Raw genomic sequence first — 20,498 nt, forward strand, 5'->3', positions numbered from 1 at the left:
CAACATTTGCTAGCTAGCCAGTGTGATAATTTATAGTATTTTTATTTGCAGCAGTGCTAGCTGGTTTGGCTGCCTCTGTCAATGCCTTGAAGGGTCGGGGTCTGGCATCTGCCTCTATTCTGCTTGGCCAGGTCTTCAACTAAATTATTTCATTCTGACTTCGGCAGCACCTCCGTTTAACTTTTTCCACTCATTCTCTGTTTCTACTGAAGGACTGCCAGAGAAACACAACAGGACAGCACTGCGAGCAATGTCCGGATGGCTTTATTGGTGATGTTGTCAGAGGAGTCCCCACATTCTGCCAGCCCTGCCCCTGTCCCCTGCCAGCACTTGCCAAGTAAGTAAAGAGTCTTTGTTTCTCTTTGATTTAGGCTGGCTTCACCCCTTTCCGAGGTGGGGTCATCATTGCTTCCTGGATGCAGGAGGCAAGGGCTGCAGTCCCTGACAACTGGGGGAAAATAAGAGGACTACCAGCTGCTCACAAAACCACAGGAAACAGCATTTCATTTAGAAGGTGCAAAATATCCTTAAGTGCTCATATCAGTTCTTACCAAGAGGGAGCAGAAAATATTTGACCAAATTCAAGTCCACCCTCTTTTATGTACAAGAGACTATTCAGCTGTCTGGTTACTCTTAAGAATCCCTTAAAGACCAATTCCCACAGAAGATGGCATCAGGGATGTATATAGCTCAAAGACAGAAAGATCAATCCGTGACCTCTGGAGGGTAAAACCAACCATAAAAAAAAAAAAAAGCATAGCCTGGCACTCTCCTAAGTCAACAGCAGATGGAACTGGTTAGTACAGTAACAGCTGAAAGGGCTGGAGGACCCTGTGAAAGCTACGGTGCCTCTTCAGCTGATGGCCAGCTACCTTTGGGTGAGAAACTCTGAAGCCTGACAGGAAAAGAAGACCAAGTCAAAGAGCTCCAGCTGTTACATACTTTGTGTCTTCAGAAGAAGCAAATAGCTGCAGACCATGGCCAGTTACTACAAACCTTTAGTGGCATGTCAGTAGTGCACCTGAAAGAAATTATCAACTTCTCTTGCTTGAGGTCCCTCCCCTGGGAGAGAGGCATCTATGCAAATTCCACTTTAGTGCACAGAGGAGATGCTAGTATATAGTTGCCTCTGGGTTGAAGCTATTTTTTTAGTGAGCTACTTACTCCACTTGTGTTATTTCCCATTCTGCTTTCAGCAAGGCTTCTCAGCAAAGGGGAATTTCCTCACTGTTTGTTTACTGTTGCTATGGGATTACTCATACAGCCTTAAGGTGGGATGAGCTGCATTTTGCTCAGCTGCTCAATGGCATGGGCTCAGAGTGGCCACAGAGCAAACTAACTCTGGCCAGTCTCTTGCAGATTACCTCTTGGCTTCCTCAGTGAGCTGCAGACATGAGAGGAGGGCTGTGGGGTGGGGAGCAGCTATTGTTGAAAAACTGCAGCTTTGCCTAGATTAGAGATAAAATCCTCCAGAGACAAGGGAAGAACCTGGCTTTGCTCAAATGTAGACAGGCTTAAGAGTGAGCGAATTCACAGATGATGCCGACCACTTCCTCCAATTTCAGTGGCAGCTGTAAATGCCAGAAATAGAAATACAACAGTTGGAAGCAGCGATTTTTCCTTAGCAAAGAAATTGTGGGGGTTTTCTTCCACCCATTGGTCACACTTTAGTGTAAGGAGCTGTTCTGTCAACCACAACCTGGGCTACACATACCTGAGGCACTACCTCACAAGACCCAGTCTTTATTAAGCATGGTCAGTCAAGCAAGGTCTAGTCTGCCCTCCCTACTGTGCGATTTGACAGAGTATGGCTGGGTCTGCATTCACCCAGACCCCTGCCCAGTCCTGCAGCCCACCAGGCTCTGCAGCAGCGTCCCTGACAGTAGGGACCCAGCCAGCTAGCCCAGCCAGGCTCGGTGTGGTGGGACCAGCAAGGACCTGAGCTACAGGCTGTCATCCCTGCCAGCACTACGGGAGATGGACGCAGAGGCCACGGAGTGTTCCTTGCTTCAGCATGCTCCCTAGCCCTTCTGCTAGAGGTTTAACGGCTCTCTTATTCCAGACCACTAGAGATAAGGAAGCCCCGAACACAAAAGGACAGCAGTGTGGGACAGGAAAGGGAGGACAAAAGTTTTAAGAAGCCTGAATGCAGATGCTTTAACATTAGCAGCAGTATAAGACTTGAACTTGATGATCCTCATGGGTCCATCTCAGTATATTCTATGTTCTGCAATATGTAGCCCCCTCAAAAATACCTCAGCAAAAATCCACTTCAGTTTTTCAGGGTTTTCCCTCAGAAAAGTCCTGAAGGCAATAGTTAACAGAATATGCGATCCCAATTTGTCTCATACCCATATTTAAATAACATGCAGAAATTGCCTGTTCAGCTTCTCGCATGAGAGAACTTGACCACAGCCATAGCCTTCAGCTGCAGCTGGAACAGGCAGATAATAATGATTGAGCAACATTCAGCCTTGCACAACTAAATTGAAAGAACAAATGTTCTTTCTTTATTTTTTCTTTTTTTCTCCATTAATCCTACTCCATTTATATTAAAGCAAAACAGTAGCTCTACCAGAAAGCAGAGAAGTATTACAAGCTTTAAATAAAGAACATCCAAAGGATGTTGGTTTGTACTCTGTTTTTACTTTGGAAATAGCCAGTGAATTCATAATAGCTGGACAAAGTGACCAAATCTGTAAACCGACAGACTCACAAGATACATATTTTTTCTTGGAATTCATCTGTGTGTCCCTAGATTTTCTGACCAGAGTATCTTCATATCTGCTATTCTGGGAAGCTCTGGAATAATTTTTGGACATTACACATAAAGTCTAATATCATTTCTTTGGAATGAAAAAAGGAGGATAGAAATTGCTTCCCAGTCCAGCAGATATTACTTCCCAGTCCAGCAGATGTTACTTCTTTTCAAACCCTAGGGAATTATATGAACTTTTTTTCCCCAAAAGACCACAAAAAAATATAAAACTTCAGGAAGGCTTCAGTCTTATTTCATATCTTAAATCCACAATGTGATTTTTTCAACTACGTGAAGGAATTAGCTTCTGTAAAAAGAAGCTGAAATCTGCTAAACTGTTATGAATTTCTCAATATGTTCTCCCAAAAGCTTTACAGAAGTTAATTTGTGAGTTCTGTGAGAAGCGTCTCATTTCATGTTCTCTCTGGCTATACAAAATGTTTTGAGACAATAGACATCCAGACACAGATTTATTTGACCGTGGTTTTGCAACCAGCTGAGAAATGCTGGCGGAAATTGAAATTATGCAGGAATTCTTGTCACCTTTCAATGCTGCTCCTTCCTGGAACAAGGGGAAAAAAAGCATGGATCCTGCCTTTCCCATGGCTCCGAGCCTTTTGTCCTTCTGTATGAAAGAGACAAAACCTGGCCACAGCTGCCCAACATTGTACAGCTCAGGATCTGCATTTTAGCAACCACGGTCCTGCAGCAGGCAACTGCTGCCACTCGCTACTCTGCTCACATTCCAGTTCTGGCAGGAATTTACCCACACATATTGCAAACTAACTGGAAACATCTGTATGTCTTTTTCTTGCATATGTATTTATTCCATGTCCATCATGTGATTGAAGCATATACAATTTGCAGTTTCCACATCTGCTGCTGCTGTTTCTTGGGTCTCATATTTAGTTAAACATTTGTTAAATCCTGAAAACATAAGAAATAAGGGAATCCATGATTTTGAATCATGGCAGTGAAAATTACACCCCAAGCTATTACTACAATCAGTATCACTACTTGCCATGATGGTCTAAGAGGCCCCAGACTCGTTCCAGCTTACTCAGAGATATCAAAACAGCCTTGGTTACACCAAATGAGGTCAGTTCTCACAACTTGGTACTTCCAGATTGGACTTGAGAAAAACCATAGGATTTGCATAGGAAACTGCTGCACCCATTCCAGAATCGCAGTTCCTGAAGTGTTTATTGCAATGTTTTCATAAGCAATATTTTACCCCTTAGAATAAGACCCAGGATGCAATTAATTCTGCATGACATACACATTTATCCTAAGTCCCTTATCTAAACTATGTGTATCAAAACCTGTAGGTGTATCTGAACTACACTGCAAGCAAACCTTATACATATATATCTGTACTTATATAGCTCCATGGTACCAGATATTAATTAGAGCTTTCTACACCAATTTAAAAGACTAAAACAGAGGTATAATGTGAATAACAGAGCCCAAGAATACCTATTCACTAACGAGTAACCAAGAGCCACAGTTCACACTGACAGCAAATGGCCATAATGTAATAAAGAAATACTCCCAAGTGTTTGCCATTACATGCTACTCTAACTATTCATTCTAATGAAATTCCAGCTTTGCAGTCTCCTGTTACAGAAAAAGTGGAAGTGTGCGCTGTGTCTGCAAGGAAAACTATGCAGGACCCAACTGTGAAAGGTAAGAAACTAGTAGGATGACTTACTGGTCAACAATACTGAAGTCCAGAAGTCTCTGTAGGAATCTTCCCATATGTGGGAGAAAGCTTGCGCATGTATTTTCATTAGATTGAATCATGTCTGTTAAAGGATCGCATTCCCTACTAAAACCCGTAAGAATTTACCCATGTCAGGGTAAGACAGACATTTACAACTGATGTGTTTTGATTGAGTTCTTGGACTTTGTGTACCTTCATGTGGTAATCTTCCTAACAGGAATACAATTTAAAAATCAAAATACAAAACACAACTCGGAAACAGCACGGCCATTCATGGCCTTAAAATATGTAGCAGGCTTCTACTAAATACATTTTTTCAAAAGCAAAGAAGAAGATCCATCATCTGGTCAAATTCTTAATGAGCAGATGCAGCTTTTTTGGTTAAATTTTAAATGTACTTCACAGATGTAACTCAATAAAGTTAAACACCCAACCATAGGCCAGCGTTGCTTTTCAACTTTCTCTTATGCCCATAAACAATTTCCACTAAATATACTCTAAATAACAAAGTAATCAAATAAACAGAGCTATACAGCAGAAATATAACTTACTCTCCTATCTTGTAGAGTGCCATCTTGCTCGCTATGAACACACATGGATAATGTTTCAACAAATGTCAGAGGCCAATTATAATTAAGAAATTTTCCTTGAATGCCCAGTAAATTAAAACAGCTCTAACACAAAGACTGAAGGGCACAGGTTGCCTCAGACACCGGCTGATGAAAACTGGCTGTTCAGGATGGCTTCCTGAGCACCTCATTTTGATTTTCTCTAAAAGCTCCTGAAGTATTTAAGACTTCAGTTCCCTATCATTAATGGGCAAGTGATACTGAACACAAATATCAGAGAAGGGAGAAAGGGAGGCTTAAGATGCAAAGAGAAATCAATATGAAAAAGGTAAGATGAAAAAAAAGAGTGAAGGCTTTTGCCCTTGATTCAAACACATCAGCATATTGCCTCTGCATCTCTAACATGGTGACAGCAATAGTGAAAGCCCTTTAGACAGAAGGCCCAAAAATAAAAAAAAAACAACCCTTGATTCCAGGCCTATGGCTGTATTCTTTTGTTCTTCCAAAATGTCAGATTTATACACAAAGGATAATGCAGACAATTAAAAGGTCAGTGAGGTTTCTTAATGGTTATTAAAATGTCAACCTAGACTACAAGCAATTTAAATCCTATGAAATGAATAGCAGATGCATAGTAACAGCAGAAAATAGCATCAGCTTTGTTTTCAAATAGCCACTACACAGACTGACACAGTGCATCTCTCTCATAGAAGGCAAAGCTTTGTAGATGGGTTAGAAAAAGCTACAGAAAGAAATCAGCCTGTCCTGGTCATTATATTAAGTCCTTGCCTAACTGCTGAGGTAGGTAGCAAGCAGCAACAAACAAGACTTTCCTACTGGTAAACTCCTGGTCCTAGTCCCACTTGTGCCAGAAACATCAAAATACATTTTAAAGACTGAAGAGAAATGAATGCATTGCTTGTGCCTTGTCCACTTGCTGAAGAGCAAGGCCTTGCCTTTGCATATCAGCTACTGGGCACTGCCACCACTCCCTATTCCCACTGGCACCTACAATACTATCAGTATGCTGGCAGGAGGACTGGGGGATCTTGAACATTGCCCCTGTCCCTCCCCACAGCCCACATAGATGCTTATCTCCCCAGGGAAGAAGGCTACATCCTGCTCACTGCTCTCCCTCCCAGCTCTCTGCAGTGGTCAGTGACAGGCATCAAGGGGCAGTGAGCTGCAGGACACCCCTCCATGAGGTGTGTGTGGGATCTCCAGAGCTGCACACCAGGAGGCAATCTGCTCCACTTCCTCTGGCATTCATGTAGGAGGCTTTCCTGTGCTACTCCAGGGGCTTGGCACAAACCTATCCAGTTCGTGTTTGCCAGCAAATGGTGGCGTGAAATCACAAAAGCCTTTGCTAGCACTGAGAAAAACAGCTTCCCATTTGAGATTTAGGAATGAATCATCTTGCTCGTGGACTTCAGCAGTAAGGCATTAAGGCAGTAGTGGATGAAATCTAGGTTTTGTTAATGACCAAATGTTAAAAAAGGGAACTGAACTAATGATACTTTAGTGTCCACGGTGAATAAACTAAAAGGTTCTTTTGGTATTGCCAGGGAAGAGGAAGTTAATTTCTTACTCACCAATAATTACAGGAAGCAAACATGGCTACAGAATGAAACAAAGATAATTTAGCAGATTATTATGGGAGAAGAAATATTCGTTGTTAGCAACAAAGAGCCATTTATTGATACAACAGAGGAAAAGATATTTACCCCAGGGCTCCTCTTTTTCAGGCCACAAGGGGCAGAGATGGAGCAACATGTTTCCATTCAGTTGCCTCTGCTCTTCTCGTGCTACCAACTATTTAAAAGAGGATCAGTGCAATTCAGCCCTATGAGATACACTGAGTAGCAAAGGGAAAGAGAAAGTGAAGGTGACACATTTATTTTCAGCTTTTAAAGTTTCTAATTGTTTTAGACAGCTACTCCAGATGAGGAGATATGGCTAATAGAAGTGAGTCAGATGGTCATAAAAAGCAGCACTTGTGCAGACCTGAGGAACCGTCAACTGTGTCTCTGGCAAGTGAGCTGAATGGTGTATTTCAGAAAAGAAGAAAAAAAACACCTTGTCCTGCTCCTTGAGAGGGCAGATATTGTGGGCCTGATAGGAATAGCATGTAGTCTTTGGTAGATGCTAGCTGAAAGCCAGAGCTGGGTAGTGGTAAGCAACATGCTGGTCTGGCCCCAGCACTGCTCAGTGGCTTCTGTGACTTGGCCACATTAGGCAGATGATCATTTGGGAAATACCTAACTACAGAAAATTAAAAACCAACTCTTCAAAATGTTGACAGCTCAGAATAAATTGAATATTAAAAAAAAAAAAGAGAGAGAACCAAAAAATAAAACCCCAAAAAAAACGCAGAGGGGGGAGGTTCTTGATCAAACTTCAAAACATACTGAAATTCTGAAATTTGGGAAAATACTGTAATTTCATCTTGGCATGACTGAATAGTAGCATTACCCATCACTGCCTGCTCAAGTTCCCATGGGAATGGGGACTGACTCCACCAAAGTCAATTAAAACACACTCTGCACTCAATGTCACATTCACAGCTCTTTGAGGGGTGTATAGAAGTCCCCGGTCACACTTTTGTTCTTCACATCTGGGTCATCCATATGATAAGATCTGCACCAAAGATTCTGGCAGTGCTGCAAAGAGACAGAGTCTTTGTCATTGGCAAAAGCAGGATTTGAGGCAGCCAAGTGTTTTATACTAAGATGCTTAAAAGTTTTTTTTCTGCGGGATTCAAGACTGGAACATGAACAAAGCATAATTGAGGAAATTACTTTATTAAAACAAAAATAGATAAATCAGCAAATGTAGGAACAGTTCAAAACTGGAAGCTCTTATCAGATCTCCCATATTTTCATTATTCAGACATAGTAGAACCTGGATTTGACTATGTTCATATCTTAGGAGACAAGACCTTGCTCAGGTCCCCATCCAGAACCTGTAAAATTAAACTAACCTGCCTGAGAACTCACCCTTCCCACCCACAAACAGCAGGACAAAAAGCATCTTAAAACAGGACTTTATGGAATGAAGAAAAGACAAGGACAACAGGGTGATAAAACGGGATGAAGTACAGAAACTCCTCCTTACCTAAATCACTGCAACAAGTATTCAATCCTCTGATTTCTTCAGTCAGCAATTCCTACACCAGCTAGTTATCCCTTTCCCTGCAGTAATCCTTCATTCCCAGCTAGTGAGGCATAAGTCCCTGATCTCTGTGCCCCAGGCTGTTGGGTCATGGACCCTCCTGCCACCTTGCAGTGACACTATGAACAGCGTGCATTATCCCTACCCCCCCTCAGTCCATCAGCCACTGTTCCATACTGCTCCAGCCACCAGCTCCTCCAGCGAAGCCCTTGTTTCAAACTCGTGAGCTGCTCCATGCCTACTCTGGTACCAGCTCTGTTTGCCTCACTAGTTGTTCTGTAAAAGTTCCTCTAGCTTGTAGGATTAAGCACTCTCCCTGCTACTGGCAGAAAATCCTTTAATAGATACCCTCTCCTTTCTTTCCAAACAATGACACCAAATCTAGTACCTGAAGCCTTAGTCTAGGGCCACTGGTTACCCAGGAATGTTACATATAGCTCATTTGTCTGGACTTTGAAAAATGACTACAGTTTCAGTACCTCATCCATTTTAAGATGTAGCAAGTTTTCAGCTGAAATGCTTCCCAAAAATGACAAGACAAAAAGCATTTTGGACCCATTTCAGACCTCCCCTGTGGTGTTTATTGCCCTCCTCCCTCTCTTCCTCTGCAAAACCGACAGAGGAATCCTCCCCCCAGGCTGGTGGCTGCTCTCAGCCATTAGGCTAACATCAAACAAATCTGGAAAATGGAAGCTTGTTCAGTGCCTGTTCCGTTTTGGAAAAAACAGAAACCATCTCAGCACCTCACCATAAAAGTATTTATATAAACCTCTTTATATATAATAATATTAATAACATTTTGTTACGTGTATTATAATTGAAATAAAGTCTCAACTTCCTCTGAATTTCAGCATCATGAAATGGCAGTCTCTTACCCCGGTTTCCTATATAACACAATATAGCTGGTGAGATCCAAAGCTGAAAGACACCAAAATAAACACCAGAGCTGCCTCTCTGCCAAGGTCATTCTGTCACAAACTTTAAAACAATGGGGAACAAATCATTTTACTGCTAAAGACACACTGAAACAACATAATGCAGACTGATGTGATTGAGATACCAGGAGTGTTCAAGAAGGGAGAAATATATAACTGTACAGATTAAGATAAGAGCACAAAACAGCCTCTGCAGAAATAATTTGCCCTCTGTCTGTTGGTAGCTGCCAATGGTTGTCAATTCCTGGTGACATAAATAAGGTCAGAGAAAAAAGGGTACTGCGGACGGGAATGCCACCTCTCATCATCAAGGGCTTGCTCTTCCTTTCAGATGTGCCCCTGGTTACTATGGGAACCCTTTGCTAATTGGAAGCACTTGTAAAAAATGTGACTGCAGTGGCAACTCGGACCCAAACCTGATTTTTGAAGACTGCGATGAAGTGACCGGCCAGTGCCGCAACTGCCTGCACAACACCACCGGGTTCAACTGCGAACGATGCGCTCCGGGTTACTACGGGGATGCCAGATTCGCTAAAAACTGCACAGGTATTGCCTATGGTTTAGTGCAGCAGAGCCAAGCAAAACACAGCATGGTCTATGGACGACCCCTCAGAGATCAGAGACGCCTGATTCAGTCATCACACACTTGTGGCCCTGGGGGCAGGCTGTGCTCCTGGCTACCTACATGTCAGGATAACCTGCATTTCTGTTCAGTTGAATCATCCCAGGCACTTGTGCTCTTTCCATTGCCCAGAAGGAAGTCTCAGACCCCAGACTCAAACATCTCAAACACCTGGGGAGGATGAATGTAGACACTGTTGTGCCCTGCATCTTATTTTAAATAAGGGTCTCTAATCTTTCTTTGGGTAGAGATTTCACTTTAAACACTGATGGTGCTTAAAGACTTTGTCCTTCCTGTCCTGACCCAATCCCTGCTCAGTTTCTGCTGGTTTTCACACTGGTAACCTATTCTGCATTTCCCACGTGTCTGTGTAATCTTGCTGATTTCTGCATTTCCACACTAGAGATGACTGTACCTCCAGGGTCTGGTAAAGTGCTGCCCAGAGAATCTTACCAAAACATACCCACACAGCGGGATCACAGATCTTTACATCCTCTAATATACCTTTTCTCCTAATTTACATGGAGTTTGATTCAAATAGGACTTTAGCCTCAAGTCCTTTGTCCTTGCTTTGGCTTTGGGAGACAAGATTTTATTTGCTTTCAAAGCACCACAGAATAGCCACTGCTCAAGGCAAAATGCAGGTGCTCAGAGCAAAGACCTTGGGGCTCCTTCCCAACGTCTTTGCCAGGGCCCTTCCCTCAAGGACCACAGCACAAATGGAGGAGATGGATCACTCCTAGCTCTCAGCCTGACTCAAGGGTAAAACACAGCTGAAGCATTCACCCAACCCGGGCCTCTGAAGTGCTCCAGGATCTCAAAGTACAGAAAGCTATAGGTCTCACAGCCTTAGCAATGTCTTGGTCAAGCCTATGTCCTTCTTGCAACTCACTGTACACTTGGAATTTGCTTTTTACTAACTTACTATAAAGTACTAAGGTGTGTTTGGGACTTGTTTGGAAGGTCATGAGTATGCTCTGCAGTCAAATGCCCTTTGTGCTGCTGTCTCCGTTTGTAGGGTACCATGAATGATGCCACTAGTGGTCCCTTTTGGTTTTATACTCCTGCGAGCGTCCATCTCCAGGATTTAATTCACATCACTAAGTCACATGCTTAAATTCCATTTAGGCTGAACAGGGAGAGATGGTGCTTACGCACAATAATCCCCAAAGCCTATCCTAGGTATCCTAACCAGTCAAAAAGACATTGGCTGCATGGAACAGCATGCCCCAAAACTGACCTCCTGCCTGAATTTAGGCACCCAAGACATGCCTGAAATTCAACATCTTTGGGGTTTTGAGGTTGCAAAAGCAAACCTTATTTATGCATTTCACTGTCTAATTCAGTTCAGCAGAGATGATTCACCTGCAGTTCTCCTGTGAGGAATGACAAGATCTAGTCTGCAGCTCCTGAATGCCATGAGGCAGGAGAAACGCACCCAACACTTCAACTCAGCAAACCACAGTAATCATGCCCTGGCAGTGGGCAAAAGCAGAACTTCAAATAGCTAAGAATAGCTTTGCCAGAAGTCTGAGGATTACAGAGCATTCCCAGTGTCTAAGCAGATTATACAAGACATAATTTTGGAAGGCATCTCTGAACATAGTTTCTAAATTGAAGCCCAGTTTTCATAACCTCAGTATAGTATTGGTTTGCACCCTTAAGGAATTGGAGGCAGAATGCCTTGGTATTATTTATGTTTCTGAGGTACAGTGTAAGTGGGATTTCATGGTGTACAGGACTTCCCTATAGAGATTTTTCATGCAGACTATAAATCATCTTGGTAATTCTCTTCATTAGCAGATTTCCTTGTAGTGTTTGATCTTTGCTAAAAATAAAAGTGCCTGGGCACTTGAATATGTTGTGAAAGGTGCAGCTTTGCTCTATTTAGGAGTGAATTTAATCTTGCGGTTGACTAGCTAATCCTGAATTTGAAGTATTGTGCTTCAGAGAATTATACACTCCTTGTTTCCTCTGCTGAACACCACAATGTGTTGTATTGACATAGATTGTGTAGGTGGCGAGCACCACTCAGTACATCCATGATATCCAAACTATATGGGGGGTTACAAGGCAAGTTTTGGAGCAATTAGGAACTCTTATTTAGAAAAATATTGATTCTGAAATAAGACAAATACTTTTTTTTAAAAAAAAAAAGATTTTATTTTTAAATACAATAAACAAACTAATGTAAGAAATGAGAGTCTGTATACATGGTTTCCACAGAGCACCTCAAACAGTACATAGTACAAAAAATGCAAGAGAACTAAATGAGCAAACAGCTCGATTCTGCTAAGATCATCTTTGTTTTTTCCTTCTTTTGAGCAAAAAATAAAAACCTGTGTAGCTGTGGACAGTAGTTTTCAGCTGCTTTTCAATGTATTTTTTAACCACATGTCCTTTAGTCTCATTTCAAAGCTTTTCACAAATGCCCCTCAGAAATAAAGGTAAATTTAGAAGCTTTCTCCAGCAGTAAGCCACAGTAACATTGAAAGTCTTCATTCCCTACTAAAAATATGGGACTTCCTAAACAGATGAAAAAATTGTCAGGACCACTTTTGAAATTAATTTACTATAAGCGTTTGTATAGCAAATTAAGAGTTACCCATTTAAATATGGAGACAAAATTTGAGCACCAGTCTCATCCAAATTTTCATCTTGCAACTGTAATCCTGCCCCCTGGGAATAGCCTAGATCCTGTGATACAGCTGAAGAGAAATCTCTGCTTTCAACCGAGTGTTTTCTTTCACTTCTTAGCAAAAGAAATAAAAAGTGTTTTAAAAAAATGTAGATCCTAAATCTGTGAGGCAGCCAGTTCCCACAGACTGTGGTGAGGTCGAAATATTGATGGCCCCACAAAATTAAAACCCAAATCCTGTTCTTACGTTAATACAAAAACTGAGTAGTTTGACTCAGACTAGTTCACTTACACAGAATTATTCCAATGTTAGTCCACTGTGTTGACTTTGAAGCTGTTTTACACATTTCCCCTGATAATTCCTCAAATGTGAAATGTGGAATGCAAATACAAGGGTAATTCATAGAGAACAATGAATGGGCTGCATTAAAATGGCAGTAAACAATTTTGTTATATGAAATACTGCTGAAACCATGAATCACAAGAGCAAAACAAATTCCAGATAAGTCACTGCTGTTCTTAGGTTCTGTTTGAGTTTTTGTTATTCTATCCAAGTGTTCCAAGAATATTGTAATCTTTAAAATAATATATTATATTATTTTAGATGAAATAAATTTAGATGAAATAAATTATATTTAGATGAAAAATAATACTTTTTAAACAGCCATTTGGGCTGGCAATCAATATGTAGCTTACTCAAGTTTTAAAAAATTTAAAACCCCATTTATTCTTCATTGTAAGTGCTAGGAGATATTTACTTTTTGATATGGTCAAGCTGATGATGGAATTGGAGTCCACTATCAGTCCCTGATAGCTGGAAAGCTTATTCAGTGAAAGCCTGACACAGCATTGATAAATTCCACAGGGCTGTGGAGACATTTGTAACTAATAATAACTTTACTTGTACCACTTTTCTTAATCCATCTTCAGAACATCACCTTCTCTAGATGGTGATGCACAACGGCACAGATGATACAACTCTGGCCTCACTGCCTCTGCTTGTGACCAGCTAGGAAACTCTGAACAACTCATTTCAGCAGAGGCTTTCTGGTTCTGTTTCCAACCTCTCATTTCTATCTGGTCCAATCTGACAGCAGTGCAAAAACCACCTTTTTCCACATACTGAAGGAAAAATCAATCCAAAAAAGTCCTCAATTTTAGTTGGACTATCCATGCACGATCCTACATACGATCATTTCACTAGTCTTGGGAGGGGAAAGGTGAATTTTATATTTTGAAGCTTCTTCTTTCAAAAATCACTTCTTTTTCCCCCAGAATGTAACTGTGGAGGGAGAATGTGTGACAGCCAGACGGGAGAATGCCTCGCAGACAGTCCTCAAGTTTCTACTGGCACAGACTGCCCAACCATCAGTAAGAAGACTATCATGAGGACACTAAATATTAATATTGCTCTTGTATTTAGATGCTTACAAATACTAACTTAAGGGCTCAGTTCTCTAGTGGGCTAAGCACTTTGACCTTGGTCTCACAGTGCACTCAAACATGTGAATATGCACAATGCCCTGATGAATGAGTATTTAAACATGTTCTCACTTGCTTGACTGAGTACATGCATACATCCAACTCCAATACAGGCTGAATGATAAGGTACAAACTGCGGAGCAGTAGACGCGTATCACCTAAGTTACTTCAACAGACTTTGAGATGCAGTTACTGCAAAATAATATCTTGTCCCTAAAAGCTGCCATCACAACTCTACCTTTGCCATATTGCACGTAATTTATGGTTTTCTAGTTGTACATCTAGTATAAACTGTTGCTGTTGGCAATTCAACATATATCCATCAATCAGTTGCTTTTCCACTATCATCTCCCCTATTCTAAAGACAGCAAGCCTGGGGAGTTTCCAGAAGCACTGTGTTGTAATAATTGGTAACCACTGATGGTTTTTTCAAATGTTAGTACAATTACACAGTATAATGCAGTAAAATGTCACACATATGGATTCCTAAATTGGCTCCCAAGAAGACAGGTCATGTGCCTGAAAGTGCAACCAGAAGGAAAACTTTTGGGAGCTGATGCCATCAAGAATACCGACTGTAAAATATCAAGCAAGAAATTATGCAGGAATCAGTGTTTCACATTCACCTAAGTCTTTTGCATTTAGTAGTGGCACAAATGTCACTAAAAACAAGGTAGTATTGCAAGCATTCCGCAGGTATGAGGATATAGCTCTGTGCAAGCATATTCCAAACGTTATAACTGTGTTTTTACAAGTTGCCTTCCTAATCAAATAGGCAGCCAAGAGTCCATCTGCTGGACATTCTTGTTTCTCATACCACAAAGTTTTAAATACAGAGTTTAGGCTTCTGACAAAATGAAGCTGGTTTTGTGACCCTCATCTATTGTCCTTCAGGCAACAAACATGCACAGCCTCTAGGGAATAGCCAGGAAATACCTCCTCTCTCTCCCTACTGATTATGGAGCCGCTGTGGCAGCCTCTTGGAGCAGCCCCAGCTGCTGTTGCTCAGCTGGAAGTGTCATGACTGCACTGTGGGACCTCGGAAGTGGGTGGATGAAAAGAGAAAGAAAAATGGGTATCCATCAGGATCCATCAGTGAGAAAGAGAAGGAAACACTATAGGGCAAGATCACCATAATGTGAATTCAAGGTATGTGCTGTTAACTGACACAAACACTAAAGAAAAATGATACTCTCTTATTTTCTCATCAGGCTGTGACAAATGTATTTGGGATTTGACAGATGACATCCGATTAGCAGTTCTGGCTATCGATGAAAGCAAATCGACTTTACTGAGCATTTCTACAGGTGTTGCAGCTCAAAAGCGCTTGAATGACCTGAACCTCACTACAACCCATCTCCAGGTACAAATATTGATGACTTTTTTTTTTATGTAATTTTAATCTATGAATTTCTACTCCCTTCCTGTAAATTTCTATCCTTGCCCTCACAAGATAAATCATTAGTTTTCAGATGCACTGACTTTCACCCCCCCCCCCCCCCATATACAGGCAGCAATGTCCAACAAAAAGAACCATGCTGTGCTTTGGACCATCCAGGTTGATGATGCTGCAGATGAAATGAATGATCTCCTGAGAGAAGCAGCAACACTTGATGAACAGGTTTGTTTATAGCCCCCTGCCAGACCTCTGATGGTTTGCAGCTTGCCATATTTGCATGCTAGAGTGAGCGCTTACTATACTGTAACAGCATCAATTGGAAGGGACCTAAAACAATCATCCAGTCCAACTGCCTGACCATTTCAGAGCTGACCAAAAGTTAAAGCATATTATTAAGGGCATTGTCTAAATGCCTCTTAAACACTGACTGACATGGGGCATCAACCACCTCTCTATGAAGCCTTTTCCAGTGTTCGACCACCTCACAGTAAAGAAACGTTTCCTAGCATCCAGTTTGAACCTCTAGGTACCACAACAGGAGTGGTAGTGCCCTAAAATATAGCTGGGTGAACTCTCTATTTCTATTTTCTATTTCTAAACTTTCTACTTTACTTTAGCTCTGAATTACAAGCATAAATGACCTATGAAGTTGTCTTCCCAGAACAGGAAGAATGTAGGGCCAAAGTCTGGTGAAAGTGATCATGGGTTTGTCACCAGTGACAAAAATCCTCCCCTCAGGATCTGAGATCCCACCTACCACCTTACACAACATTTGATCTGAGATACACAGACTGCCTTTCTATTTTGATTTCTAATTAAGCAAAGTAACCAATACTAAACTAATGCAGATTGACTTATATCTCTTTTACATGTATGCTTTCATAATTAAATTAGCCCCAATTAGACATTTCAAAATATATTACAAAAGTGCCAGTTTAAAAGGCTTTTCATGAACACACTGAGACAGGAGTCTGTTCAGCACTCAAAACATGCTTTAACACAATTGTAATCATAAATGCTGCATCTACATTCATTTGCCAGGCTATAAAATTGAGCTTATCTACTCTCAGCACACGTAATACTTTCACTGCACACTAGAATACTGATATGATATATGTTTAGAGAGAAATACTGTTCAAAATTGCTTTTCCTCTATTTGAAGGAGATATCATTAAACATCTTTCTGTTGCTAAGATATATATTAGTGAAATACATCACTATTCTCAGAGATAACCGTAGCTGTAGTAGGACTAGTGTATATTTGACACTTACTGCAAAATGGCCATCCTTATATTGACTTACCAATTCCTTCACAAGACAAATTAAATTTATACCTTACACTAAAACTCAAATACAGGAGCAAGTGGGGGGGGGGAAGAGTAGAAAGGTTTGTATAGAGAGGTAGAAGAGAAAATTTGGGTTTGGGTGATTTTAATCTGCACTTACTTAGCTGAAAAGACACTGTGGTATTACAGATTATGCCTGTGTCCAAAGGAGGTTTCATTAAACCAATTCACACATACACCCTCCTCTGTACCTGTGAAAATCCAGCACAGCTCACATGCCTCAGCTGGTAGACAGGATGATTAAGGAATTATGTTTTCTAGGAGTATCTAGTGAATTTGGATAACAATGTTTTTGTCATCTTCAGTACTACTTGGGGATTTCTCAGCTCATTTCTCAGTTTGTTCCTAAACCAATGAACTCAGGGTTCCCTCTGGTCTTTTCTCTGGTTATCTATCTCTACTGCTTATTCCACACAAACACTTATAATTGCTTCTAAAGGCATGGAAATAATGGCCCCAGACTCTCACAGTGGAAGGAAGAGCACAGTAAGAACTCTGAATATAATGAACTTCTTGCTCTTTCATGGCATTTTCATGGAAAACCGGTGCAAGAGCCTTGAGTAGGTTTTGCAGAGATGCATCTTCCATTTAGAGCATTCCACGTGCACATCCCTGTGTCTGAGAGATTCCTGCAGATTCTGATCTAAACCCCAAAAGCAGGATGAATGCACCAACTGTAAACAAATCGTTCTGCTAAATGAGAAGAGTACATGTGATCTGCAACTACCTGAGTCTGTTTGGGATGAGCTCAGAGTAAAACAGCACATAGCTCAAACCTGAATGCTTGGCAGAGACTTGGGAGAGCTGAGAATTTTTCCTTCCGGGGCTCTTAGTAATTTCAGGATGAGTCTTTGTACTCATGAATGAGTGGGAATTTGAGGTCCCTAAGAGCACCCCTCAGTCAAGCAGGTGTATATCCCATCAATCTCATGGCAATCAATCAGCAAACCTGTCTGAGCAATTTCCCATGTGTTAAAGAAAAATCTGGCAAGGAAGGAGCATTATAAAAGGCAAGTATGTGTAAAAAAAGTAACAAGTTGCTTAAAATAAGCATGAAGTGGTGATGCTGAGCAATAGAGCATTCACAAGAAACCCTGATAGCTATCAAGCAATTTGCCTTTCAAAGACTAAAAATCCAAGTAAACAGAAGTAAAACTAAAGCCTTTCTATAAACCCTTATTGGGAAGACTCTGGCCGCCCTGACCCTGCATTCAAGCGCCACCTGGTGCCTCTGCAAACCCCGAGAAAAAACCGGCTCCCCGGACCGGGGCAGCCTGGCTGGGACTGAGCCCGCAGCCAAGGCGCGGCTGAGCCCTGCAGGGCTGAGGGGCAGCGGCGGTGTCCTCTGTAGTTCCTGCAGGATTCATTAAGCAAGTATGAAGCGAGCACACCAACAGCCAGGCATCTTCCGGCTTGAAAAGTGTTACGGCACTCCAAGTCCAGAAACTAATTTTACAAGGGGAATTTCTGCTCATGCAGCCCTAACAGGGACCTTGAATCAAACAGCTTACCAGTGGCAAGCATGTGGTGCAGACTTACATGGGGTCTAGGAACACTGATGGCACAGCAGCCAAATTTTCCTGGAAAATACCAGTGAAAATTAAGTCTAAGGACTCCAAAAGTCAGTGACCTTCTTGGAAAGATAGCTATGTTTCCCTTTGTTTCCTGTACATGTAAGGGAACACAATGCAGAGTACACCCTCCAACATCATATAGTATAGGAGGCAAAACACTCTGCTCTTGTATTTTGAATCCTCTTGCTTTTTCTTAATTTTAACAAATTGCAGAGTTGGGGACTTCACTTGAGGGAGACACTGATCTAAAAATGGTTGTGAGCTTGAGAGCTGATTCTTCAGTCTATATGCTTACTCAGGAAACACCATATCCAGCAACATAAGCCAGTCCTGCTGAATGCCTAGGAGACTCAGCAGATGGGTGTTTCACAACTGTACATAATTTATGGCAATTTGGTTGCAGCAAATGATGGATAAATATGGGAAAGATTTTAATCTCTCACTCTGCAATTCTGCAAATACCAACAAGACTGACAGCCCTTCACTTCAAACACCTCTGTAAATGCCACTTTATGTGATAAAGAGACTTTTACATGCACATCAGGAGAAGGCAAAATGTGTGTTTGCACTGTTCATCCTCACATGTGCATATGGATCTGAAAAGAAATCTAATGTGTAGCTCCCATGGTTTATTCATAGGGAAATGAAGCATCCAGCAAAGGCCTAATGATACAGAAGGAAACCATGGAGACCAACAACCATGCTACTCAGCTTGTGCAGCAGCTCAATAATATGAGGGATAACATTCAAGGTAAATAGATTTCTTTTTGGTTCAGCTCAATGTCAAGAATGTATTAATGAAGCCTCCAGCAAAAAAATGTCACAGCACTTGGGCACTCTCGCAAAGCAATCCGCACATGAGGCTCCTGCAGCCTCCAATGCCATTACAAAAACTTATCTTTCTTAAAAGACAACTGATACCATGGGCTGACATGGGCTGACCCCCAGAACAAGAGCTTCTCTTCCTTTTTTCTCTCTTTGACAGAGCAAAAATAATAGTAAGTAGGTTTACATGAAGTACTTCAAGCTAAATTAGCCTGTAGCCTTTGTTTGTTTGAATAGCTGCTCAAGGTATTTATATACACTTGAGGAAAAAAAAGTTAGTATCAGACTGAGGCCGGATGGAACCACAGACACAAGCACAGGATGGGTCACGAGAGTGCTCCATGCCTCAATTGTCAGCAGGTTCATGCAAGTGCACTTTTTCCATGCTGCTGATAAGCAATGGAGGACATATGACTTGCTAGACCGATTTTTATTTAAATTGTTCTTTCCCTTTTCAACCCATGGCAGTGAGTTCAGGCTGACAAACTCTGGCCATCGCACCAGTGAGTGTTACTTTAAATCTTTTTTTGCCTTTTAGCAAACTGTTGCTGAGTAGGATTATGCGGGTTCATATAACTTCATGCAGATGCTTCTAAACAGAAAAGGACACTGAATAGTAAATAAACTTGTGAAGTTACTGCTTCCCCGAGATCAGTGTGGGAGGTGGTGGTGAGTTTCTTTTCAAGCTGCTTATTGCTTCATCTGACCAGAATTTCCAATTGAGTTTGGGTCCAGACACATCTACAGAGCGTTACACACTAAGTGTTCTCCTCTTGTTCTTTTTTTTTATTATTATGATTGAAATACAGAAATAGAATGGAAAATTGCATCCTCATTGCCTTCTTTTTCCACAAAGAAAGTGCTGCTTCTAAACGTAAATGTGAAAGGCAGAATTGTAAACTGTGTGGCTGGTGCAGGCTGTCAGAAATGGTTATGGTGAGGCTGTTTCACAGTAGGAGAGGTAAACACGATGAGGAAGATCTCCCAAAACTAGGAAAAGAGTGAAAACAAAAGCTTTTTCATGTTAAAATGTGGGACAAACTGTCACCTATTGCCTTTGTATCCTGCTCATCTGTCAATACGATGTGAGGGGATGCAGATAAAAATTAGAAAGTCCATCCTTGGGCAACACGCTAGAGCAATAAAAGCATCTCTATATCTAGCATAAATTTCAAAACATAGCTTTTCTTCTGACTGTAAATGTATGCATTTTACACCTTCCCAGATGAAGATTTTTTCATTATTATTTAGAACCTGCAAAACTTCTTGCATTTTCAAGAATTTTTACTGCCCTATATATCAAAGGATAAACAACAACAGTGAACACCTTCGCAAGCACAACTGCACTTAGAAAAGGTTCCCTAGTCAAAGACAACCACCGTCATCTGGAATACCTATGACATATCATTATCATGCTGATATATGAAATTGAGATTAAACCTATTGCAGCTTCTTC

General features: G+C 41.3%; 1 protein-coding gene across 1 annotated transcript in view; it reads left to right on the plus strand.

Annotated features, from left to right (window-relative positions):
- LAMA4 (laminin subunit alpha 4) overlaps positions 1-20,498 on the plus strand; it is a 102,584-nt gene that overhangs the window by 36,783 nt on the left and 45,303 nt on the right. Inside the window, exons 3-9 of the mRNA XM_061460095.1 lie at positions 213-337; positions 4,364-4,444; positions 9,488-9,702; positions 13,692-13,787; positions 15,110-15,261; positions 15,409-15,519; positions 18,857-18,968. Coding sequence (XP_061316079.1) covers positions 213-337; positions 4,364-4,444; positions 9,488-9,702; positions 13,692-13,787; positions 15,110-15,261; positions 15,409-15,519; positions 18,857-18,968 — 892 coding nt within the window. The remainder of the gene's footprint in view (positions 1-212; positions 338-4,363; positions 4,445-9,487; positions 9,703-13,691; positions 13,788-15,109; positions 15,262-15,408; positions 15,520-18,856; positions 18,969-20,498) is intronic.

This window comes from Pezoporus flaviventris, unplaced genomic scaffold (genome assembly GCF_033815535.1).
Source record: "Pezoporus flaviventris isolate CSIRO_AGI_PZ_B2104156 unplaced genomic scaffold, CSIRO_AGI_Pfla_v1 ptg000031l, whole genome shotgun sequence".
NCBI classification, from domain to species: Eukaryota; Metazoa; Chordata; class Aves; order Psittaciformes; family Psittacidae; genus Pezoporus; species Pezoporus flaviventris.